Below are 25,525 nucleotides of genomic sequence, written 5' to 3'. Positions count from 1 at the left end.
AAACGGGTTCTCAAATGTAGGTTAAACCATTACTACATCTAAGATGTAAGAGGAAATAAGATATTAATTCTTCAAATAAATTATAGAGTAAACAATTAGAAATTTTATACATCGTGGTAGTTTTATATCAATTAAAAACTTCATCTAAAGCTAAGATATCTATTTATTGAAACATTAGGAGTTCTCACTCAAAAGTGTTAGCTAAAATACTTTCTTGAAACCAAATAATATATCCAAGATGCCTTTAGCAAACAATCGATATGGGATCAAGTCATGACGGTTAAATACATTGTTACAACTATATGCAATGTAAATAGCTCCATCCAAGGAACTTATAACAGAAGGCAGTGAATCAAGACCATGGGACAGTAAACAAAATTCCACGAGGAAAGAAGACACCAAATCTGCAAGAAAGTTCAAAAATCCTCATCACTGTCCTCATTTTCTTCATCCTCTTCTTCTTCACCTGCAAAAATAGGAACCATCTAGAATCTCAAATCTTTTACAGAACATGGGTGATTGGGTACACATGCACATATTAGCAAGTCCACTTCTAAATAAATGCTCCTTTGTATGAAAACCAGAAGCCACAGGCTGTTGTCAGTTACCCAAAGTTTTTTGTTTGCTAAAAATAATTTTTTGCATTTCAAGAGGTAAGTGAAAATGCAACTTCTAAACATTTAACCCAGTGAGCCACACACCTGGAGAAAAAATTGGACGCCAAATTGAAGGGTCATACACTGTAGGGTCGTCCCAGCGTTCATCTGGAGAGTCTTGACAGGTATAGAACTCAGGATAGAGACCATAGTGGCTGAGAACATACACCCCTTCGCGCCTCTGATATAGTGATAGATCTCCATCCAGGACATTCTGATAAAAAGAACAGGTTCTATGTTGGATTACATCCTTTTCGCCATCGGATTGGCTCGAACTCTGTTCTTGATCATACATAACGTCAATTCCCAACTCTCTCACCTGAAAACCATACCCCACAACCATTGAAACATTCACCTCATCACCACCTTGAAACTGATTCCTGACACTCCAGTGGCTTAGCCATAGTATATCTTCTGGTTCATTGCCATAGAAAGTTGGACCATAAGTCCACTCTAAGCCCTTGGTGTTATTGGTGATTTTCATATAAAACTCATAAAACCGCCCATCTTTGTGACGGTCAGAATGTAAATAAGCAACGCATAACCTCAAGCCTAGGATCTTGAGATTAAAAAACCAAGGGACAGTAAAAGATGTGAAGGATCCAGTACTCTTATAGCTAAACGAATCTGGAACCCTGCTCCCAGGAAGGAAAGTGCTGAATATACCAAATTCCAAGAGCCCCTGTGTCATGGAACGACGATGTTGGTTATTTTTTAGACATGTTAATAGGGGAAAAGAGAGGAGAGAGACAGAAGTCAAGCACCTGGAGGGGAAGTTTCTGTCTAGTGGAAGTCAACTGGTTGCATAATTCCACCTCAACGGTTCCCATGGATTCCAAGTTAACAAAGCCCAACTTGTCGATGATCTTTGCATCAAAGTTTCCGATGAGTTCCAACTTGAACAAGCCATCAATGTTAGTTAGTCTGTTGCAACCATCTAGAAGCTTGAAGTCCATTGATATCAACATGCTAGAAGCCATTACCATTCTTTTCAGTGATTTGCATTCAGATATAATAATTTCCTTTAAACTCGATGGGAGCTCCGGAAGTGACTGGAGACTCGTGCATTTATCTAAAAAGAGGGACTTGAGCATAGTAAGGCTTTTGATGCTATCTGACAAGCTAGTAATTGGGTTTAGGCTTAGATCCATTTCCAACAATGATGGTAGGCCACTGAAGTCCTTTGGCATGGTGTTATCTGACAGACCGCACTCGCCAAGTCTTAGCTTTACTAAAGTGCAAGGTAAAGAAAACAATGGTAAATCCACATTCTTGCTTGGCTTTGGTACCGTTGACCAGAAGAGCTCACGCCATGAATCACCCTTTCTAGTGGCAAAGCATGATTGATTTACAGCCGTCCCATCAGCACGTAACACGGTCAAAGACTCCATCTTCTCAAGCTCCATAGGCAACCTTTGAAGCATTGAGCAACCGGACAGAATGAGTTTCTCAAGTGATTTTAGGCAACTAATTCCTCTTGGAAGCACACTAAGTTTTTCACAGCTTCTAAGATTTAAATAAACAAGTTTCTCTAGGTCTCCAATGGATTCATGAACCTTTACCAAACTTGTGCAATACTTGAGCGCTAGTCTCTCGAGACTAGGGAGCCCTGAGAAGTCAGGGGTTGTGGTAAGGCTATAGGAATAGCTGAGGTTCAGAAATTTCAACGATCTAAGAGACTGAGGGAGGAAAAACGAGGATTAGTAGGAAAGATAAGAAAATGTAATGCTTCCAGATGTAATATAAAACACAAGATTTCTTTTTTTCCATTGTGTAAGAAAATACAAGTTCCAGTACAAACTAAAGAATTTTTATGGGGAAAGAGGGGCCCAGGATGGACTGATCATACCTTGGTTCCCTTCCAGAGTTGCTTCAAGCTGCTCTTTTGCATGTCAAGTGAAACTAGGCTCTCCAAAGGAAAATCACTAGGTATATATTTCAAAGCAAATCCATGCCAACACAACCATCTCACCTCTTTGGGGAACTCGTAATAGCTTCCACCGACTTGCACGTAATTAAGCTTAAGTAGTTTCAGGTTATGCATCATGGAAAAGGCATCAGTAGTCAAGTTCACTTCATCAGGTACAAGAAATAATTTAGTTAATGCAGTAGCTATCGGTTGCCAGGAGAAGAAGCCAATTCGATGCCGTTTTGGTGCATTGCCCTGGTATGGCAAAATGGAACGCTCTGGATTATCTTGCACGTGATGTCTTTTTCTATTGTTGACATTAAAATTTGTCCCCTGGGAATTTTCTTCCATTACCATATCCATGTCGAGGATGAGGCCTTGAATCCTGTCTGTGCCCTGGTAGGAAAAACAACAATGTTTGGATAACCTCATACATGCAAATAAGAAATCGTAAATTTCCATACACCATTAAGAAGGATGCTGCTTAGTGCTTACAGTTTTTGTAGTCAATACATAATGAGAATCCTTTTCATGGCACAATAAGCTCCTTCTCCCTGGCTCTTCAGGTGATTCTTTCCGTATAATTTCCTTTGCCATGTCTTGGATTAATTGATGCATCTTCAACTTATTGCCATCATCAATTGTAATGAAACATCTATCCACAAGGCTATGAATTCCAACTGTTGGGTAGAGTTCACATTCATCTAGCACCTTAACTATGTAGTCCTTGTCCTTTCCAACAAAGAAACAAGCAATATGTAGGAAAAGTTTCTTGTCCAGATCATCTTGCAGAGACTCAAAGCTTACTGCTAGTGTTTCTAGGACATCATTATTAGGGATTGCTTCCAATTTTTTCAATGCACTTTCCCACACCACTACACTTCTGCCGCGGAGAGAGGAACCCAACACTCGAAGGGCTAAAGGAATCCCCCCACAGTACTGCAGTACATTAAGTGATAGTTCCATGTAGCCCTCATCTGGACGGGCTTTGCCAAAAGCATGCCAGCAAAAAAGATCAAATGATTCTTTATTATCCATTTGATCAACCTTAAACATCTTGCATGTTCCATGAGCCTTTATCAACCTCTCGTTTCTAGTGGTTACGATAACTTTGCTTCCAGGGTAAAGCCAGTCTTGCATTCCAAATACTGCATTTAATTGATCTAATTGATCCACATCATCAAGAACAATGAAAACCTTTCTACCACATATAGCATTTTTCATCTTAATGATTCCATCATCAACACTCTGTATCTTTTGCTTCCTCCCCTTCAAAATATCTTCAAGAAGTTGAGTTTGTAAACGAACCAAACCATTTGGTCGCTTTGAAGCTTCTCTGATATCAGCAAGAAAACTTCTATATTTAAATCTTTCAAAGTTTAAGTTATAAATGGTTTTGGCAATGGTTGTTTTCCCCATTCCTCCCATCCCATGTATTACCCCTATGACAGCATCACTTGACCCATCTTGTAACCACAAATTGATTTTTTTGACCCGGCGATCTAGGCCAACTGGATATTGGGCAACCATGAAAACTGTGCGATTCAATTTCTTCCCTATCTCTTGAACAATTTCCTGGATGAACAGCGATTCGTGCCTACAAATTATTCATTCATTGAAGTTGAAAAGATTGAAAAGTAAGCATGTCATCATTTCATTTAATTTAAAACATCACTTCTGCACAAATTTCTCTTGCCGTCATGTTTTTCCAATTCCAATGAAATGCAGTCGTATTGAAGGTCACATCGTGATGCTCATTAAACATACAAAAAAATGTAGTTAAAAGCACGTTACCATATAAATCAGTTATGTCAAAATACTCAAACAAGTTTCATTGGGTAAACATAATATTAGCTATTTGAGGGTTCTGAGAAATTTTCTTTCTTGTCAATTTGTCTAGACTCCTTAGAGCTAATACCCATTCCACTTCTTTCTTTCTTTCTTTTTTTTTTTTTCTTTTTCCAACCACACACAATGAGAGGCGTCTTCTGTTGTCAATTAGCCCCCACCCCAACTGGCAGGAAGGATGTTTATGACCTCCCAAACAATATAATAAATATGAGGATTTAATATGATATTGAAGATGATTTACCAAGCTAATTAACATATCAAGACCTCTTCCCTTCTTACCCGCAGGGTACAAAAAGGCTGTCCAAGCAGCTGTGCCTATCCATGTTAACAGACAATATCTGGCTTGTATTTGTATCGTTTTTGGCTTTGTTGTTATTTGTACAGTTAGTGTGGTTAGTGCGGTTATTGTAGTTAGAGTTAGAGCAAGGCATTCTCTTTGTATTTAAAAGGCTGCAATGCAGCTCTTTTTAGTGAATGAGAATTGGAGGTATTTTTCATCTCTCTATCTCAACATGGTATCAGAGCAATAAACTCACTTCCCCTTCACTGACTTCCTTCGTTGTGTTCCAAATTTCTTCCGCGACCAGCAACTTTGGTTCTTGCATTCTTCCTTGTTCAAAGACTGCAATCAATCTCTTTTCTTCTACATCAATTGCTTGTCCATATTTGTTCTATGGTGACAACAAATCCAGATCTATCCTCCTTGTCAATAAGCAATTCCACCATTGACGATGGATCTAGTCCATATTATCTTCATCATTCCGATAGCCCCAGTCTTCTCTTGGTTTCTCAGCAGTTGATAGGGGACAATTACGCTTCATGGAGTCAAGCGATGCTGATAGCCCAATTGGTAAAGAATAGGCTAGGTTTTTAAATGGATCTCTCTCGCGACCTCCAGGTGATGATCCTAGTTTTCTTACTGCATGGATTAGGAATAACAATATCGTTATCTCTTGGATTTTGAAATCAATTTCTAAAGAAATTTCTACTAGTGTGATCTATTCTGAGTCGGCGCACAACATATGGATAGATCTTAAGGAGAGGTTCTAACAGAGCAATAGACCTTGTATATTTCAATTGAGGCATGAATTGATGAATTTAACCTAGGGGCAATTGCCTGTAAGTGCGTACTTTACAAAGCTTAAAACAATTTGGGAAGAACTTAGTAACTATAGGCCTATATGTTCATGTGGAAAATGCTAGTGTGGTGGTACTAAGGCTCTTGCTGATCATTACCAAACAAAGTGTGTGATGTCATTTCGAATGGGATTACATGAGTCTTATACACAAGTTAGAGGCCAACTACTTCTTATGGATCCCATCCCTCCTATAAACAAAGTGTTTGCCCTTACCTCTCAAGAGGAAAATCAGAGAAACGTTGTGAGTTCTGTTGGAGGAAATTTCTGTTGGACATGATATGAGTAGGGAAAGTCATGGGAAATTTCAGAAAAGAGAGATGCCTATATGTACACGTTGTGGATTTAGTGGACACACCATTAACAAATGTTATAAGCTCCATGGTTATCCGCCGGGATATAAATCTAAACAGAGGAATAATCCTAATCCTAATCAAGTGAATTTTGCTGTGGTTAGTCAGGTATCTGATGCTAGCCCTAGTCAGTCCAAGAATCAGGATATTGGGAGTTTTATGCAGTCTCCAAATCCAGTGCAATACCAGCACTTGTTGAGTATGTCGAGTTCTCACCTTTCCTCTGTTCAGACAAGTGCAGAACCTGATGCACCTGATCAGGCTTCAGGTACTTGTTTTTCAATATCTATCAGTCCAATACTTAGTTGCCCTAGATATTGGATAGTGGATTCAGGTGCCGCAAGCCATATTTGCTTTAATGAATCATCTTTTGATTAGTTAAGAACTATTCAAAATGCCTATGTTTCACTGCCTGACCATAGCAGGATTTCAGTAATCTTTATGGGAATGTGATGCTTACTTCTGATTTGATGCTTGAAAATGTATTGTATGTGCCTCAGTTCAAGTTTAACCTACTGTCTGTGAGTGCATTGACTGAGAAAAACTCCATATGTCTCAATTTCTCTTCTCATACCTGTGTTTCTCAGGATATACTCCACTCAAGGATGATTGGCAAGGGTAGTCTTCTTGAAGGATTGTATGTGATCAATGCTGGAAATTTTGTATCTGATAATCAGACAGTAGGTAAGACATATAATTCCACTGCTACAATAGCCCATGTAGTAAGTAGGAATACCTGGCATAGGAGACTTGGTCATATCTCTTCTGATAAGATGAACAAGTTGAATGGCGTACTGAAATTTGCCTCTGATTGTAAGAACAAAGAAAATGTGCCTTGTTCTGTATGTCCTTTGGCTAAACACAGAGGTTGTCCTTTGTTTCAAACAATCATATGCCCAAATGTGCTTTTGATCTTATATATTGTGATACTTGGGGCCCATATCATGTACCTACTTATGCTGGTCATAGGTATTTTCTTACCTTGGTTGATGATTGCGCACACGGTTCACTTGGGTTTTCCTCATGAGGCACAAGTCAGATGTTAAGACACATTATTCCCAAGTTCTTTTCCCTAGTTGAAACCCAATTTGGCACCAAAGTCAAGAGGTTTAGATCAGATAATGCCTCTGAATTGCTGTTCACGGATTATTTTGCTTCTAAAGGGGTCATTCATCAATTTTCATGTGTTGAGAGACCAGAACAAAATTCAGTGGTAGAGCATAAACACCAGCATCTTCTCAATGTTGCTAGGGCCTTGTTCTTTCAGTATCGGGTTCCTATTAAATTATGGGGAGAGTGTGTACTCACTGCTGCTTATCTGATAAATAAGACTCCAACGCCTATCTTGAATCATTTGTCTCCTTATCAAGTGCTTTACCAAACCTCTGTTGATTACGATTCTCTAAGAGTTTTTGACAGTTTGTGTTATGCTTCAACCTTATCTTCGCATAGGATAAAATTCCAGCCTAGGGCCACAGCTTGTATCTTTATTGGCTACCCACCAGACATGAAGGGATACAAGTTATATGATATTATCAATAAGTTTACATTCGTTTCTTGTGATGTGGTATTTCATGAGGATGTATTTCCCTTTCATTCCATCACTACATTTCATGAATTGATTGACCCATTTCCTGATTTGGTTTTACCCAAGTCAGCTTCTGATTTCCCTTATTCTTCTTTATCTTCTCCTGGTCCTGTTGGCTCTTTACCTTCACCTGATTTGCCATATCCTTCTTTGTCTTCTCCTGAACCTAATGGCTCTTCTGATTCACCAAATTTGCCTGTGGATTCTTCTATTCTTGATTTGGCTTCAATTCCTGTTCGCAGGTCTACCAGAACCATAAAACCACACTCTTACCTTAGAGATTTTCATTGTAATCTCTTATCCAACAGTCCTTTGCCTGTTGTTCAAACCATATATCCTTTGCATAATTTTCTTTCCTATGCTCATCTTTCTTCTTCCCACAGCCATTTTCTTATGAAAGTGTCATCCACATTTGAACCCCAATATTTCCATCAAGCTGTCAAATATACTCATTGGAGAGATGTTATGGCTGCTGAGCTAGATGATATGCAGCAAAATAACACTTGGTCTATCATCACGCTTCCTCCTGACAAACATTCTATTGGATGCAAGTGGGTCTATAAGGTAAAATACAAATATGATGGCACTATAGAGTGGTACAAAGCCTGCTTGGTGGCTAAAGGATATACCCAGCAAGAAGGCAAGGATTTTCTTGACACTTTCTCCCCAGTTGCAAAATTGGTTACCATAAAGGTATTGCTTGCCCTAGCTGCTATTCATAATTGATCTCTTGTTCAACTTGATGTCAATAACGCCTTTCTTAATGGTGATATCTTTGAGGAAGTGTACATGGATCTCCCTCTTGGTTATCAACCCAAGAATTGTGCTCAAGGTCAGGGGGAGAGGTTAGTTTGTAAGCTTCACAAGTCCATCTATGGCTTGAAACAAGCCTCGAGGCAGTGGTTTTCTAAGTTCTCAAATGTTCTTGGTCAGCATGGTTTTCATCAATGAAGGTCAGATTATTCTCTTTTTACTAAGGGAACCGGTAATTCTTTTGCGGCTTTCCTTGTCTACATTGATGACATTATAATTATGGGTCCTAATGTTGCAGCTATCAATTCTCTTAAGACTTTTCTTCATAGTCAATTCAAGCTCAAGAATCTTGGCCAATTAAGGTACTTCCTTGGTCTAAAAATAGCTCAATCTACCAAAGGTATTTTTCTCTCCCAAAGGCACTGTACTTTGCAACTGCTTGAAGATTCTGGATTTTTGGCTAGTAAGCCAGCCTCTGTTCCTCTGATTCCTAATTCCAAGTTAAGCTCCTTTGAAGGAGACTTACTTGAGGATCCCTATTGGTAGATTACTCTATTTGATTGTCTCCCGACCTGACATTACATTTGTTGTTCATAAGTTGAGCTAGTTTGTCTCTCAACCTAGGCAGCCTCATCTTGATGCAGCTCACCATCTATTACAATATCTAAAGGCTGCTCCAAGTCAAGGTCTATTTTTCTCAGCCTCTTCTTCTCTTCAACTTCGTGCCTTTTCTGATGCTTATTGGGGCTCTTGTTTGGATTTAAGAAAATCTACTATCGGCTTCTGTGTGTTTCTTGGTGAGTCTCTGATTTCCTGAAAAGCTAAGAGGCAGAGTACTGTCTCTCGCTCATCTGCTGAGGCTGAGTATCGAGCCCTTGCATCTACTGCTAGTGAGCTTGTCTGGCTCACTCAACTACTGTTAGATTTCCAGGTTGCTTATTCATCCCCTGCTCAATTATTTTGTGACAATCAAGCAGCTATCCATATTGCTACTAATCCGGTTTTCCATGAACGCACTAAACACATTGAGCTTGACTGTCATTTCGTTCAGGACAAGATTGCTAATGGTTTTATCAAAGCTACTTCCTATCCGCACTAAACAAAAAGTGGCCGATGTGTTCACTAAACCTCTACCAACTGCTCAGTTGTTTCTTTTATTATCCAAGATGGCTGTCCTTGACATCCATAGTCCATCTTGAGGGGGAGTAAATGACGATATCTGGCTTGTATTTGTATATTGTTTTTGGCTTTGTTGTTATTTGTACAGTTAGTGTGGTTATTGTAGTTAGAGTTAGAGCAGGGCATTCTCTTTGTATTTAAAAGGCTGCAATGCAGCTCTTTTTAGTGAATGAGAATTGGAGGTATTTTTCATCTCTCTATCTCAACACACGTATCAGTGTTGGCTCTAGAAGTCTGACATCCATATATTTATATGATTGGGAAAGTAAATTGGTGCGAAACTTTTAACTTTTATACTGATGCACCTACCAGTTTATTTGTTTTATCTGTTAATGTAAATGTTGGCACGCCAAGGTTCAGATTAAGGCTTGATATTTATGTCAATCTTCTTCATGAAGAAAGAAATGCAAGCATTAACTTTAGATATCATATCATCATGAGTTTTGCACATACTCTATACACGAACATTAGACTCAAATATTGAAAAAATGCAAGAATGAACCTTCACTGAATCAAATGCTCAATCGATGGGGCACATTACTACATAAATAAATCAAACACGTGAAAAATCATATCTGGCATTTAATCATTGACCTTTTCTTAAATTGTCAATTTTTCTGTTTGTTGTATGCATATACGAACTCATATAGATATGGCCAAAAAAACCAAGCAAGAAGAACCCCCTTCACAGAATGATTTTCTATATGGCGATAATATTTTATCAAAGATTTGCCAAACTTACAATGATCAGTTTGTGATTGTGATTATGATTGTATATCCCTGTAAAGTTTAGATTATCAATTTGAGATTGTGACATACATCTCCAAAATGTTTCAAAGATTCAGACGGATAAGTATTGCATATTTTAAATATAAGCATTAAAGAATAGCAGCACTAGAATCACCAAGTTTATGAGATCCTGAATCCGAATTGTTATCTAACCAAGAAGGACTTACTCAAAAGAATTACTCTGTAGGATCTTTTCGCCTAGATTTACAACTTCTACGAGAGCTTCCTTCCATCTCTTCACTCTGTCCATCCATTCCTTTTTTCTTTCATCAGTTTCCGCGTTGGCTTCCTCTTCATGTCTAGCAAATGCTTCTCCAAAGGTCCCAGTCTGGTTCATGACATGGGCTGGATCCGCATCGTAGAAAACAGGCAAAACAACCTGCCCAGAGGTCTTCCTTCGTACCAGAATATTCACAAGTTCGTCAAGGCACCATCCTGAAGAAGCATAGTTTTTTGAGAAAACAATCACGGAAACCCTTGATTGTTGTATTGCTCTCCCAAGCTCTGACTCAATATCTTCTCCTTTCTCAATTTCATCGTCATCTCTAAAGGAGTGTATTCCTGCTTGCTCCAAGGCTGTATGGAGGTGGTCAATAAAAGTCTTGCGGATGTCTTTGCCTCTAAAACTCAAGAACACATGATAAGCACACTGAGACATGGAAGAAGAGGCAGCCTGATCTGTTGTAGCAGCCATCAAACAAAGCTCCAAGGGGTCAAGAGATGAATGAATAAGAGAAATTTGTGTAGCGTATGAGGAAAACTAAGTCCTTCTAGACGATGTCAAAAGACTCGAAACAATGAGAGACAATTTCTTAAAATAATCCAAGTCAATTCAATCCAATCGGGAAAAGGATAACAAGATAGTCCAAGGCAAATTCTTTCACAATTGCACCAGTCTAGCTGCAAGTGGACTCAATTTTTTCTTTTCCCCATTGGGTATGCCACCGTCGATCCACATCTAAGTAACTGAAAGATTGGGCAGCTGCAAAATTCCTTTCAACGCATGAAATACGATTGAAATTTGGAAGTCCTAGCTCCCCAATTCAAAGCATTTTCATGTTCGAACTTCTGCTATAGCTGGACCACCTTCCCTTCGGGCATTGTTAGATACCTAGTTCTTGTCCATGGAAAAGCTTTGGATCCTGCAAAAGTGATGTTTCCTATAGTTGGCAAAAGCTGTCCTCCACCACCAACATACCAAACTAAATATCCAAAACAGATTTATTTTGCTTCTGATCTGAACCTGCACTGTAGAACCCTAGCAAATTTCTTAATGTGCTTGGCACCTTCAACTTGTTCTCCTGAGTGGCATTTTTGGGTGGTCTCCTTAAGACAATATACCCACAAAGCTCCTGCCCTTCTCGACATGAAACCAACAGATGAGAATCAATTATAAGTCTCAGAAGAAGAAGAAAAATAATCTCTAGATCTTTAAATCATTTTAACTGAATGGTAATTTTGAATACCAAATGCGAGAAATAGCCCACACCATCAATTTCATACTGTTGAGGATTGTGAAGCATCAACTCAAACGACGCCGTTTTTGAACCAGGGTGTTGGAAGGCCAAATGGTAACCACACATTGTGTTTTGGAAGCCCATATGCTTGGACAGCCAAAACGGCAACCTCACTTGTCTTTCGTTTATTGGCACATTTGATTTGCTCGTTGCATTTTGTAGTATTGCTTATTGATGTGAATGTTGTTGATCTGATCATCAAGACTTATTTTTATCGTTGCTTTACCTCATACCTTATCTATTTAAATTTCACTATTATTTGGAAATCGTGACACAATCAGATTATTTTTTCCTAAAGTTTATTTTCGTTCTCTCTCTGTACATGTTCTTCTTTTTCATTTTCTCTAATTATTTGAGTATGTTTTTTTATGATCTTTGGACATTTTTGTTAGAGGACTAGTAAGTGTACAGTGAGGGTGTAACCATTTTGGATTAGTGCAATGAATTTCTCTTGCCTAAGCTCAATATGAATGTAACTCTATTTTTGAGGATAAATTACAGTAAAAATCTTATTGTGTTCCTTTAATATTTTGCTTATTGTTTTTCGTGTATGTGTGCGCTTCCAGCTTTTGAATATTTTTCAAATTCATTTGAATCTGAGTGTTAGAGATGGCTGTGCAGATTGCTCGTCCCAACACATACAAACATATTGATTTCAGAATGCCCAAATGCTGCAAACGAAGTAACGAACAAGTCAATAAGCTCCATGAAGTTCCATTGAATCGGAGATATCAGAAAAGCGGTCACTTACCAAGAAAGATGCCTTTGCTTTGATCGTTCATCACGAACAACTGAACAAGAGCTAGCTTCTTGTCAAAATTGTGAACTTTCAAACTTGTCATAATTTATCCTTACATAGTACTCCTGGCTTAATTAATTATGTGAAGCTAGAGGGGTGTTTGGGTTACCTTTTTTTAAAGATGACTAAGTTTTTCTACTTAAAAATTATATAATTTTTTTAAATTGAGTAGTATTTAAGTTAATACTATATTAAATAAATGTATTTTAAACCATTATTATATAATTATATGTTTAATTTAAAAAAAATTGATAAGTTATTAAAACTTAATAAAAAGATTAAAATGGATATATTACTGAATAATATGAATAAAATTTATAAAAAAATATTTTTTAATAAAAATAAATAATAAATTATTATCCAACTAATAAAAATTTTACCATAAATGTTGATAAATTTTATATAATTATTAAAAAAATATTAATACAATACTTTATATTTATATTTAAATTTAATTTATAAAAATATTAAAATATATATATATACACACACAAAGATAAGAGTAGGGGGTGAATGAGGCGATAATAGAGGCAACAATCGAGATGGAGATGGAGTTAGAGATGGCAATGAGGCGGCAACGACGACAAATGGAGATAGATGAGACGATGATGAAGGGCGACAATGATATGGATGGGGTTAGAGACGATGGTCGCCATGGAAGAGATGGAGACAATGATGAGAATAAGATGGAGAGAGGCAACAACGAGAAGGAGATAAAAAGAAGGGCAAAGAGAGTTTTGTAATATTTTTAGATTAAAAATATAATAGTTATTGGAAAGCAAAATTGTAAAATACTTTATCAATTAAATAAGTTATGCATGGCGCATTGAGAAAAGTTGAGGGGATGAAATTTTCTAAAACGTTGTCAAATAACGTTTAAATTTGACAATTTTTAAACTTTTTAATTTTTAAAAAACATGTAACTAAATAGTTATATAGCATTTAAGCTTCACTAACCATTTATAAGCAATCAAATCGCTCGGCCAAACACTCTCATAAACTAAAAAATTGACGGATATTTTGTTAAGTTTCAATAATGATATCATAAAACTATGATGTACAAAAAAGTTGTCGAATGTGTCATTTCGACATTTTCGAAATGTTTTTTGTATTCAAATGTCAAAAAATATCAACAAACAAAAATTGTAGGCCATTTTTGCAATTTTTAAAATATTTCGGAGCCAATTCATAATATTAAGAAAATATCGAAATCGCATTTTCGTCCATTAGTTACATTTGATTATTTTTTTTTCTAAATTTATTACTTTTATTATGTTTGCTTATTTTAAAAAAAATTGTTTGTTCTTAATTAATAAGTCATAATTCATGTATTATAGAATTTATGTTTATATTTATTTGAATGTATTATGAAATTTATGTTTATTTTTAGATTGCATAATTATTTTTTATAATTTTTATATTAAATATTATATTTATAAAAAAGGCCTCCTATATTTTTTATTTACTTGTTTTCCCACATCTTCATTTTCTACTTTTTTAAAAAAATATCGTTTGCCTATTTCAATTTCATATTGTCTTCATTTCCCTTTTCTATTTTTGTACAACCTAAATTAGATATAATTTAAAAGAAAAATAAAATTCACATAATTCAAACACTCACCCAAAGTTGATACCCACTGTCCATTCTCAAGTTCAGCACCCAAGTGATTTTCATAATTTATCATTCAAAGTAATTTTAGCTTTATCACTTTTTTTTTATCAAATTTATAGACATGTCATAGACAAAAATTTATTAAAAATACAAAAAATTAAAAATATAAAATAATTTTTGGGCCAAAAGAGGTATCATGCGAAATATCTAAATTCCAAAAGACTAAAAAATCATCAGAAGACCAAAAAATTAAGAGACTATTACGGTCTCTCGAAGACTGAGAAACTATTATAGTCTCCCGAAAACCTATACTAATAGTCTCCTAGAGACTGTAACCAAACTTCGACAGATTATAACATTTCAGACCTTGTTCTGTAATTTTTTTCTTGATTGGGGGTTCAAAATAAAGCACAAATAAAATAACTTTGACCATATGAAAATTCCTTCGAGAGTTCTACAAAAACATTACATATAAAAATTCTAATCCTAGTGAATCTCGAAATATCAAGATAGACACTACTCGTAAGAATTCTAATTATAATATATATTGAAATACCAATGATACTTATCACAAAATTTTATGTTCTTCTATAAATAAATGAGCTCTCATTCAAAAAAGAGTATGTCTCTGGTATTAATTTTAAATCTACATTAAATCTTTAGTGAAATTTAGTATCTAACTTAAATGTCGGAGTATTTGAGCAAGGACTCCGACCGTCATGCGCTTTTTAATCGTTTTATTTTTTGTAGAGTCTAAATAAGTTAACGACGACGTTTTTAATAAATAAATTCATTATTGTATTCGAACAATAACACTTAGTTTAATTGTAACATATTTTTATTTAAAAATATTTAGTATTTTTTCTCGTACACATTTCCCACAAAAAAAAAAGATAAAGACCGTAATTAAAAAAATAAAAGAGATAAACAAGATAAATCCACTATTCGCAAATGAGCGGAGTCGTTCATGAGAAAATGAAATAAACAAACCCATAGTTATTTCCATCTTAAATATGCTACGAATAAGATTATCTTCTTAAATATGTTATGAATAAGATGAATATTATCTCTTTTTCTTTATTTCTTCCTCCACTATCCCATTAATCCAAACTTAATTTAAAATTCAGATCAATGAGAAAAAAAAATATTCTTATTATATGCAAGGAGAACATTTCAATTCATTTATGATAAAAAGAAAATTATATTCTCACTTAGTAAAAGAAAAAAAATTCTGATTCCAATATGTGGATGTCAAATTGGGGAGAAAAATCAATCAAAGGTGAAGAAATACGATGTCTCACGTATGGGCTCCCGCGGTGGCTAACAAGCATTAAATTATAACAAGTGACCTTTTTTTATAAATCTTGAACATTTATAGTTATTTTTTATATATCTAAAAAAAAATAAAAAGATAAAGAAATGACAAGGGAGGAATAAACATGGCAGACGAATAAGGTTGCAAATGAGATGATCCATTCACGAGCAGTTCATTCGTTAATGTAAAGGAGTTGAATTTGAATTCAACTTTGAAATTCAATTTATAAGCGAGTCGAATTTGAGTTTAGTAAAATTCGTCCCATTAAAACTCGCGAACATATTTGATTATAATCTTATGAAAACTAATAAATTTGATTAAAAACTCGTAAACATACTTGATTAGAAATTTATGAATAGTTCATGAACAAACTTGTTTATAGACACATTCGTACATTTATTTATAACTTTATAAATATATTATTTAATGTAAAGTTGTCAAATTTTAAATTATTATATATATTAATTTAATTATTTAGCACAATATATTATGGTAGTATTCGTTAACCAAGATATAGACAAGAAAAAGTGGCATATGAAAAACATACCAAACAAAAGTATTTTCCATTGTATTTATTAAATTTATCTGACGACTCTTGAAAAAAAAAATCATGTAACTTCTTATTTAAGTTTTTCAGATAAATTTATCTTTCTTCATTTAGATAAATTTATCTTGGTTCTTGTAAATAAGAAAAAATGACGCATGTGTCATCTAGTACATTCTAAAAAATTTAATAAATAGTTTGATAAAAATATTGAAATGTTTCTCACCATTATCTTGATCATTCCATGTTTTGGTCTGAAAAACATTCCAATATTTTTTTAATACAATCTTATCTTATTCATTTTAACAAATATTACCTATATGTATATATAATAAAACAAAATAACAAATTAGATTTAAACAAAATAACATATTATGGCAAGTCCAAATCCGAGCTCGGCTCATCAAAAGCCCAAGTCGAGGTTGAGCTGGCTTGAGCCTAGAAATTGGCTCATGAGCTGAACCTAAGCTTAGCGAAGCTCGGGTTGGTGCAGTTTGATTGCAATTCTATCTACTCAATGACAATCAACAATTTTTATGAAAGTTATATGTTCAAATGTGTAGATTATTAGATAAATATATCAAGTTATATGTCCAAATGCATATATATAATTAAAATTATTTTCAAAATATTATATTTTCGATCTTTAAAATTTTGAATTCTTAAAAAGTCGCTAATAAGACCAATAGATCTTGTGTAAAATACAGAAAAATCACCTTTTATATCATTTTTCTTTTTATAATTTTGAACTAATCTCCCATTTCAAATGTAAGTTTTCATGTCGCTTGGCTCCTTGGGCAATTCATCAAGCTTGACCAAACAAAAGAAAGAGTTGTCAAACGTAGGTTAAGCAAATATTACATCCAAAATGTAAGAGGAAATAAGATATTCATCCTTCAAATAGATTACAATCATCCATAGAATAATACTCTACAATTAGAAATTTTATACATTTTGTAGTTTCATATTGTTGCAACATACCCACCACGAGCTTACCTCCAAAGGGCCTGAGGGAGTTCTTTCGGAGAAGTCAATATGAGCCTGGGAGAATGTCTTCTCTCGGAAAGATCTTCGAGGGCCTTACTCCCCAAAGACTTAGGTAGCCTTCCAAAAAACCTTTGAGGACTAGCTTCCCCAAAGGCCTATGTAGTCTTTCGAAGACCTTTCGAGAGTTAGCCTCCCCGAAGGCTTAACCCTACCAAGGTTTTCTCGAATTCTAACTCAAGGACAATTGAACACCTTATTTAAAGAGTTGTGCTAAGTGCTCTTATGCATGTGTGCCACATGTCCTGGTCTGTCACGTAACCCAATCCTTTGAGGCATATAAATACCCTCTGAACCCCCTCATCTTTTGGATCATTTTTTCGGACCTAAAATTTATCTCCAACTATTTAGCATATACTCTTTCAAAAACCCTCCTCTATTCCAGGAACACCATCCGACACTCATTCGCATTGCACCTGCATCCTTCAACAATATGGCCACGTTTAACTTAGGCATTGGAAGGCCCGTACGAGAGAAATCTACATGTGTCTTTTGACTATCTTCTGTCGTACAGGTCAAAAGACCTGGAGCTTTCCCAAAGACCTCTTCGAAAGAATCTTCCACGCAACTCTCCTTGGAAAACCCTTTCGCAACCTCTCATACCTGAGGACCCTTCTCCTTCCGAAGCTATCATTCTACAAGACCCTCTTCAGGTGACCCCTTTCGAGCAGACCTTGTCCTTTTGCATAGCCATGACGAGCTTTTGTTGAGCTTTCTCGAAACAAACAACTTTCAATTGTTGTATTCTGACAACAACACATATCAACCAAAAACTTAATCTAAGGTCAAGACTTGTGATTATTGAAATATTTGGAGTACTCAACCAAAAGTGTTAGCTAAAGTACTTTTAGAGTCTTAAGACCAAATAATATACCCAAGATGTCTCTAGTAAACAATTGATATGGGATCAAGCTGTGATGGTTAAATACATTTTTACAACTATATGCAATGTAAATAGCACCATACAAGGAACTTATAACAGAAGGCAGTGAATCAAGACCATGGCACAGTAAACAAAATACCATGAGGAAAGAATACCCCAAATCTGCAAGAAAGTTCAAAAATCCTCATCACTGTCCTCATATTCTTCACCCTCTTCTTCTTCATCTGCAAAAATAGGAACCATCTAGAATCTCAAATCTTTTACAAAACATAGGTGATTGGCTACACATGCACATATTAGCAAGTCCACTTCTAAATACATGGTTGTATGAAAACCAGAAACCACAAGCTGTTCCAAGTCAGTTGCCCAAAGTTTTTTGTTTGCGAAAAAGAATTTTTTGCATTCCAAGAGGTAAGTGAAAATGCAACTTCTAATCATTTAACCCAGTGAGCCACACACCTGTAGAAAAAATTGGAGGCCAAATTGAAGGGTCTTTCACAGTGGGGTCGCCCCAGCTTTCATCATCTGAAAAGTCTTCACTGGAATAGAACGGGTGATATAGATCATGGTGGCAGAGAACATACGCACCTTCGTTCAACTGATATAGTGATAAATCTCCATCGAGGACATTCCCATAAACAGAACAGGTTCTATGTTGGATTACTTCCTTTTCGCCATCGGATTGGCTCGAACTCTGTTCTTGATCATACATAACGTCAATTCCCAACTCTCTCACCTGAAAACCATACCCCACAACCACTGAAACATTCACCTCATCACCACCTTGAAACTGATTCCTGACACTCCAGTGGCTTAGCCATAGTATATCTTCTGGTTCATTGCCATAGAAAGTTGGACCATAAGTCCACTCTAAGCCCTTGGTGTTATTGGTGATTTTCATATAAAACTCATAAAACCGCCCACCTTTGTGACGGTCAGAATGTAAATAAGCAACGCATAACCTCAAGCCTAGGATCTTGAGATTAAAAAACCAAGGGACAGTAAAAGATGTGGAGGATCCAGTACTCTTATGGCTGAACGAATCTGGAACCCTGCTCCCAGGAAGGAAAGTGCTGAATATACCAAATTCCAAGAGCCCCTGTGCATGGAACGACAATGTTGGTTATTTTTAAGAAATGTTAATAGGGGAAAAGAGAGGAGAGAGACAGAGGTCAAGCACCTGGATGGGAAGTTTCTGTCTAGTGGAAGTTAACCGGTTGCATAATTCCACCTCAACAGTTCCCATGGATTCCAAGTTAACCAAGCCCAACTTGTCGATGATTTGTGCATCAAAGTTTCCGATGAGTTCCAACTTGAACAAGCCATCAATGTTAGTTAGTCTGTTGCAACCATCTAGAAGCTTGGAGCTCATTGATTTCAACAGGCTAGGAGTCATTACCATTCTTTTCATTGATTTGCAATCATTTAAAACAATTTGCTTTAAACTCGATGGGAGCTCCGGAAGTGACTGGAGACTCGTGCATGAATGTAAAAAGAGGGACTTGAGCATGGTAAGGCTTTTCATGCTATCTGGCAAGCTAGTAATTGGGTTTACGCTTAGATCCAATTCTAACAATGATGGTAGGCCACTGAAGTCCTTTGGCATAATGTTATCTGACAAACTACACTCGCCAAGTCTTAGCTTTACTAAAGTGCAAGGTAAAGAAAACAATGGGAAATCCACATTCTTGCTTGGCCTTGGTGCCCTTGACCAGAAGAGGTTACGCCACCAATCACCCTTTCTAGTGGCAAAGCGTGATTGATTTACAGCTGTCCCACCAGCATGTATCTCAGTCAAAGACTCCATCTTCTCGAGCTCCATAGGCAACCTTTGAAGCATTGAGCAACCGGACAGAATGAGTTTCTCAACTGACTTTAGGCAACTAATTCCTTTTGGAAGCTCCCTAAGTTTTTCACAGCCTCTAAGATTTAAATAAACAAGTTTCTCTAGGTCTCCAATGGATTCATGAACCTTTACCAAACTTGTGCAATACTTGAGCGCTAGTCTCTCGAGACTAGGGAGCCCTGAGAAGTCAGGGGTTGTGGTAAGGCTATAGGAATAGCTGAGGTTCAGAAATTTCAACGATCTAAGAGACTGTGGGAGGAAAAACGAAGATTAGTAGGAAAGATAAGAAAATGTAATGCTTGCAGATGTAATATAAAACACAAGATTTCTTTTCTTTTCTTTTTTTTCATTGTGTAAGAAAATACAAGTTCCAGTACAAACTAAAGAATTTTTATGGGGAAAGAGAGGCCCAGGATGGACTGATCATACCTTGGTTCCCTTCCAGAGTTGCTTCAAGCTGCTCTTTTGCATGTCAAGTGAAACCAGGCTCTCCAAAGGAAAATCACTAGGTATATATTTCAAAGCAAATCCATGCCAACACAACCATCTCACCTCTTTGGGGAACTCGTTATAGCTTCCACTGACTTGCACGTGATTAAGCTTAAGTAGTTTCAGATTATGCATCATAGCAAAGGCATCAGTTGACAAGTTCACTTCATCTGGTACAGGAAATAATTTAGTTAATGCAGTAGCTATCGGTTGCCAGGAGAAGAAGTCAATTTGATGCCGTTTTGGTGGATTCCCCTGGTATGGCAAAATGGAACGCTCTGGATTATCTTGCACATGGTGTCTTTTTCTATTGTTAACATTAAAGTTTGTCCCCGGAGAATTTTCTTCCATTACCATATCCATGTTGAGGATGAGTCCTTGAATCCTGTCTGTGCCCTGCTAGGAAAACAACAATGTTTGGATAACCTCATACATGCAAATAAGAAATCGTAAATTTCCATACACCATTAAGAAGGATGTTGCTTACAGTTTTTGTACTCAATACATAACAAGAATCCTTTTCATGGCACAAGAAGCTCCTTCTCCCTGGCTCTTCAGGTGATTCTTTCCGTATAATTTCCTTTGCCATGTCTTGGATTAATTGATGCATCCTCAACTTACGGCCATCATCAATTGTAATTAAACATCTATCCACAAGGCTATGAATTCCAACTGTTGGGTAGAGTTCACATTCATCTAATACCTTAACTGTGTAGTCCTTGTCCTTTCCAACAAAGAAACAAGCAATATGTAGGAATAGTTTCTTGTCCAGATCATCTTGCAGAGACTCAAAGCTTGCTGCTAGTGTTTCTAGGACATCATTATTTGGGATTGCTTTCAATTTTTTCAATGCACTTTCCCACACCGCTACACTTCTGCCATGGAGAGAGGAACCCAACACTTGAAGGGCTAAAGGAACCCCCCCACAGTACTGTAGTGCATTAAGTGATAGCTCCATATAGCCCTCATCAGGACGAGCTTTGCCAAAAGCATGCCAGCAAAAGAGTTCAAATGATTCTTTATTATCCATTTGATCAACCTTAAACATCTTGCATGTTCCACGAGCCTTTATCAACCTCTCGTTTCTAGTCGTTATGATGATTTTGCTTCCAGGGTAAAGCCAGTCTTGCATTCCAAATACTGCATTTAATTGATCTAATTGATCTACATCATCTAGAACAACGAAAACCTTTCTACCACATATCGCATTTTTTATCTTAATGATTCCATCATCAATGCTCTGTATCTTTTGCTTCCTCCCCTTCAAAATATCTTCAAGAAGTTGAGTTTGTAAACGAACCAAGCCATTTGGTCGCTTTGAAGCTTCTCTAATATCAGCAAGAAAACTTCTATATTTAAATCTTTCAAAGTTTAAGTTATAAATGGTTTTGGCAATGGTTGTTTTCCCCATTCCTCCCATCCCATGTATTACCCCTATCACAGCATCACTTGACCCATCTTGTAACCACAAGTTGATTTTTTCGACTCGCCAATCTAGACCAACTGGATATTGGGCAACCATGAAAACTGTGCGATTCAATTTCTTCCCTATCTCTTGAACAATTTCCTGGGTGAACAGCGATTCGTGCCTAAAAATATTCATTCATTGAAGTTGAAAAGAATAGAAAGTAAGCATTTCATCATTTAGTTTAATTTAAAAGAAATGTCATCACTTCTGCACAAATTTCTCTTGCCAAGTATTTCCAATTCCATTGAAATGCAATCCTATTGAAGGTCACATCGTGATGCTCATTAAACTTACAAAAAAGATGCAGTTAAAAACATGTTACCATATAAATCAGTTATGCCAAAATACTCAAACAAGTTTCATTGGGTAAACATAATATTAGCTACTTGAGGGTTCAGAGAAATTTTCTTTCTTCTCAATTTGTCTAGACTCCTTAGAGCTAATACCCATTCCACTTCTTTCTTTCTTTCTTTCTTTCTTCTTTTTCTTTGTCAAAGCACACACAATGGGAGGCGTCTTCTTTTGTCAATTAGCCCCCATCCCAACTGGCAGGAAGGATGTTTTTGACCTCCCAAACAATATAATAAATATGAGGATTTAATATAATATTGAAGATGATTTACCGAGCTAATTAACATATCAAGACCTCTTCCCTTCTTACCCGCAGGGTACAAAAAGGCTGTCCAAGCAGATGTGCCTATCCATGTATCAGTGTTGGCTCTAGAAGTCTGACATCCATGTATTTCTATGATTGGGAAAGTAAATTGGGTGCGAAACTGTTAACTTTTATACTGATGCACCTACCAGTTTATTTGTTTTATCTGTTAATGTAAATGTTAGCACGCCAAGGTTCAGATTAAGGCTTGATATTTATGTCAATCTTCTTCATGAAGAAAGAAATGCAAGCATTAATTTTAGATATCATATCATCATGAGTTTTGCATATACTCTATACACAAACATTAGACTCAAATATTGAAAAAATGCAAGAATGAACCTTCACTGAATCAAATGCTCAATTGAAGGGGCACATTACTACATAAATAAATCAAACACGTGAAAAATCATATCTGGCATTTAATCATTGACTTTTCTTAACTCGACAATTTTTTCTGTTTGTTGTATGCATATACCAACTTAAATATAAATGGCCAAAAAAAAAACAAGAAAGAACAACCCCTTTCACAGAATGATTTTCTAGATGGCGATAATATTTTATCAAAGATTTGCCAAACTTACAATGATCAGATTGTGATTATGATTATATATCCCTGTAAAGTTTCAATTATAAAATTGCAATTATGACATACATACATCTCCACAATGTTTCAAAGATTCAGACGGATAAGAATTGCATATTTTAAATATAAGAATTAAAGAATAGCAGCACTAGAATCACCAAGTTTATGAGATCCTGAATCCTAATTGTTATCTAACCAAGGACTTACTCGAAAGCATTACTCTGAAGGATCTTTCTGCCTAGATTTACAACTTCCGTGAGAGCTTCCTTCCACCTCTTCATTCTGTCCATCCATTCCTTTTTTCTTTCATCATTTTCCATGTTTGCTTCCTCTTCATGTCTAGCAAATGCTTCTCCAAAGGTCCCAGTCTGGTTCATGACATGGGATGGATCCGCATCATAGAAAACGGGCAAGACAACCTGCCCAGTGGTCTTCCTTTGTTGGAGAATATTCACAAGTTCGTCAAGGCACCATCCTGAAGAAGCATAGTTTTTTGAGAAAACAATTACCGAAACCCTTGATTGTTGTATTGCTCTCCTAAGCTCTGACTCAATATCTTCTCCTTTCTCAATTTCATCATCATCTCTAAAAGAGTGTATTCCTGCTTGCTCCAAGGCTGTATGGAGGTGGTCAATAAAAGTCTTGCGGATGTCTTTGCCTCTAAAACTCAAGAACACATGATAAGCACACTGAGACATGGAAGAAGAGGCAGCCTGATCTGTTGTAGCAGCCATCAAACAAAGCTCCAAGGGGTCAAGAGATGAATGAATAAGAGAAATTTGTGGAGCGTATGAGGAAAACTAAGTCCTTGTAGACGATGTCAAAACAAAGAGAGACAATTTCTTAAAATAATCCAAGTCAACTCAATCCAATAGGGAAAAGGATAAAAAGATAGTCCAAGGCAAATTTTTTCACAATTGCACCAGTCTAGCTGCAAGTGGACTTAATTTTTTTCTTTTCTCCATTGGGTCTGCCGCCGTCGATCCACATCTAAGTAACTGAAAGATTGGGCAGCTGCAAAATTCCTTTCAACGCACGAAATACGATTGAAATTTGGAAGTCCTAGCTCACCAATTCAAAGCATTTTCATTGTCAAACTTCTGCTATAGCCGGACCACCTTCCCTTTGGGCATTGTTAGATACCTAGTTCTTATCCATGGAAAAGCTTTGGATCCTGCAAAAGTGATGTTTCCTATAGTTGGCAAAAGCTGTCCTCCACCACCAACATACCCAACTAAATACCCAAAACAGATTTACTTTGCCTCTGATCTGAACCTGCACTGTAGAACCCTAGAAAATTTCTTAATGTACTTGGCACCTTCAACTTGTTCTCCTGAATGGCATTTTTGGGTGGTCTCCTTAAGACAATATACATACAAAGCTCCTGCCCTTCTTGACATGAAACCAAAAAATGAGAATCAATTCTAAGTCTCAGAAGAAGAAGAATCTCTAGATCTTTAAGTCGTTTTAACTAAATTGTAATTTTGAATACCAAATTCGATAAACAAAAATAGCCCACACCATCCATCTCATACAAATATATTGATTTCAGAATGCCCAAATGCTGCAAACGAAAAAGTCAATAAGCTCCATGAAGTTTCATTGAATCGGAGATATCAGAAAAAGGCCAAAACCCACGTAGAAAACGGCCAGAACTTCAATGGGCGGCGGTCACTTACCAAGAAAGATGGCTTTGCTTTGATCGGTCATCGCGAACAAGAACAAGAGCTACAGCTTCCCAAAGCAGTGAACTTTCAAACTTGTTATAATTTATCCTTATATAGTACTCCTGGCTTAATTAATTATGTAAAGATAATCTAAGAATTGATGGACATTTTGTTAAGTTACAATAATGATATCATAAACTATGATCCACCAAAATATTTTTAAGACATCGTTTCAGCGTTTTCACCAAAACTTCAAAAAAATATTAAAACAACATTTTTAGACCATTTCTGTAATTTCAAAAACATTTTGAGCTTAGGATTAAATAATATTTATTTCACAAAAGTTTGTTTTATTTTGGAAAACTTTTTTGACAAACTCAAAAGTTTGTTGCCTAATTTCATAAATTAAAGAATATTTATTTCACAAAGGGTTAAAACCGTAACACCCCAACTAAATTTAATCAAAATGTTAAAACAAATTGATCGTTTTTGTTTAGAAATCATGTACAGTTTTTTGCATCTAAAAAAAGAAATTTAAATAAATTATAATTTAATGCCAAAAATATAATTTGATGTTGTCAACCAATCGGGGAGAGAAATGCGCCTTAACCTGTGTTTGGTAATCTAAATGATGAGGAAAAGAAAGGATTTATAAACAAAAAAAAAAAAGGAGAATGAGATGTAAAATGAGAGTTATATTTTTTATATTTAAATATTTAATAAAAAATGTAAGAGGATTCCTTTTTCTTTTTTTTTCTCATTTGAGACTTAAAAGAGAATAAAAAAAATTATAACACATGTTTATTTAAAATATTCAATACTTTTATATCACATACCTTTCAAAATTTTAAAAAAATAAAAAAAAATAAACCCATTATCATCTTCT

At 36.0% G+C, this 25,525-nt stretch overlaps 1 protein-coding gene across 14 annotated transcripts; it reads right to left on the bottom strand.

The window, feature by feature from the left end:
- Window positions 1-197: 197 nt before the first annotated feature.
- Window positions 198-24,711, bottom strand: LOC127801393 (disease resistance protein RPV1-like). Of its 14 annotated transcripts, none has more exons than XM_052336489.1 (7): window positions 23,246-24,629; window positions 10,382-10,447; window positions 3,061-4,162; window positions 2,506-2,961; window positions 1,421-2,335; window positions 702-1,338; window positions 198-466 (listed from the first exon to the last, which is right to left on the bottom strand). In XM_052336489.1, exons 1-7 carry the CDS (start codon window positions 23,704-23,706, stop codon window positions 417-419), a joined length of 3,687 nt encoding a protein of 1,228 aa, XP_052192449.1. In that variant the 5' UTR covers window positions 23,707-24,629; the 3' UTR covers window positions 198-416. The 14 variants fall into 14 exon arrangements, with proteins under 14 accessions (XP_052192449.1, XP_052192446.1, XP_052192448.1 ...); XM_052336486.1 differs by having other exon boundaries at window positions 10,382-10,534; window positions 23,333-24,629; XM_052336488.1 differs by having other exon boundaries at window positions 10,382-11,300; window positions 24,091-24,628.
- Window positions 24,712-25,525: the final 814 nt, after the last annotated feature.

This window comes from Diospyros lotus, chromosome 5 (assembly GCF_014633365.1).
Source record: "Diospyros lotus cultivar Yz01 chromosome 5, ASM1463336v1, whole genome shotgun sequence".
In the NCBI taxonomy this organism is placed as follows: Eukaryota; Viridiplantae; Streptophyta; class Magnoliopsida; order Ericales; family Ebenaceae; genus Diospyros; species Diospyros lotus.
This window is presented reverse-complemented; position numbering and strand designations above follow the sequence as displayed.

What these genes read in the sequence shown, in the direction of transcription:
- LOC127801393 (XM_052336481.1), bottom strand. Translation starts at nt 23,706, where the DNA reads ATGGCTGCTACAACAGATCAGGCTGCCTCTTCTTCCATGTCTCAGTGT. An exon ending in ATGTATTGAGTACAAAAACT is followed by an intron (nt 20,660 to 20,750) that starts GTAAGCAACATC and finishes TTTTCCTAGCAG; the next exon opens with GGCACAGACAGGATTCAAGG. An exon ending in AACTCTGGAAGGGAACCAAG is followed by an intron (nt 20,024 to 20,203) that starts GTATGATCAGTC and finishes TTCCTCCCACAG; the next exon opens with TCTCTTAGATCGTTGAAATT.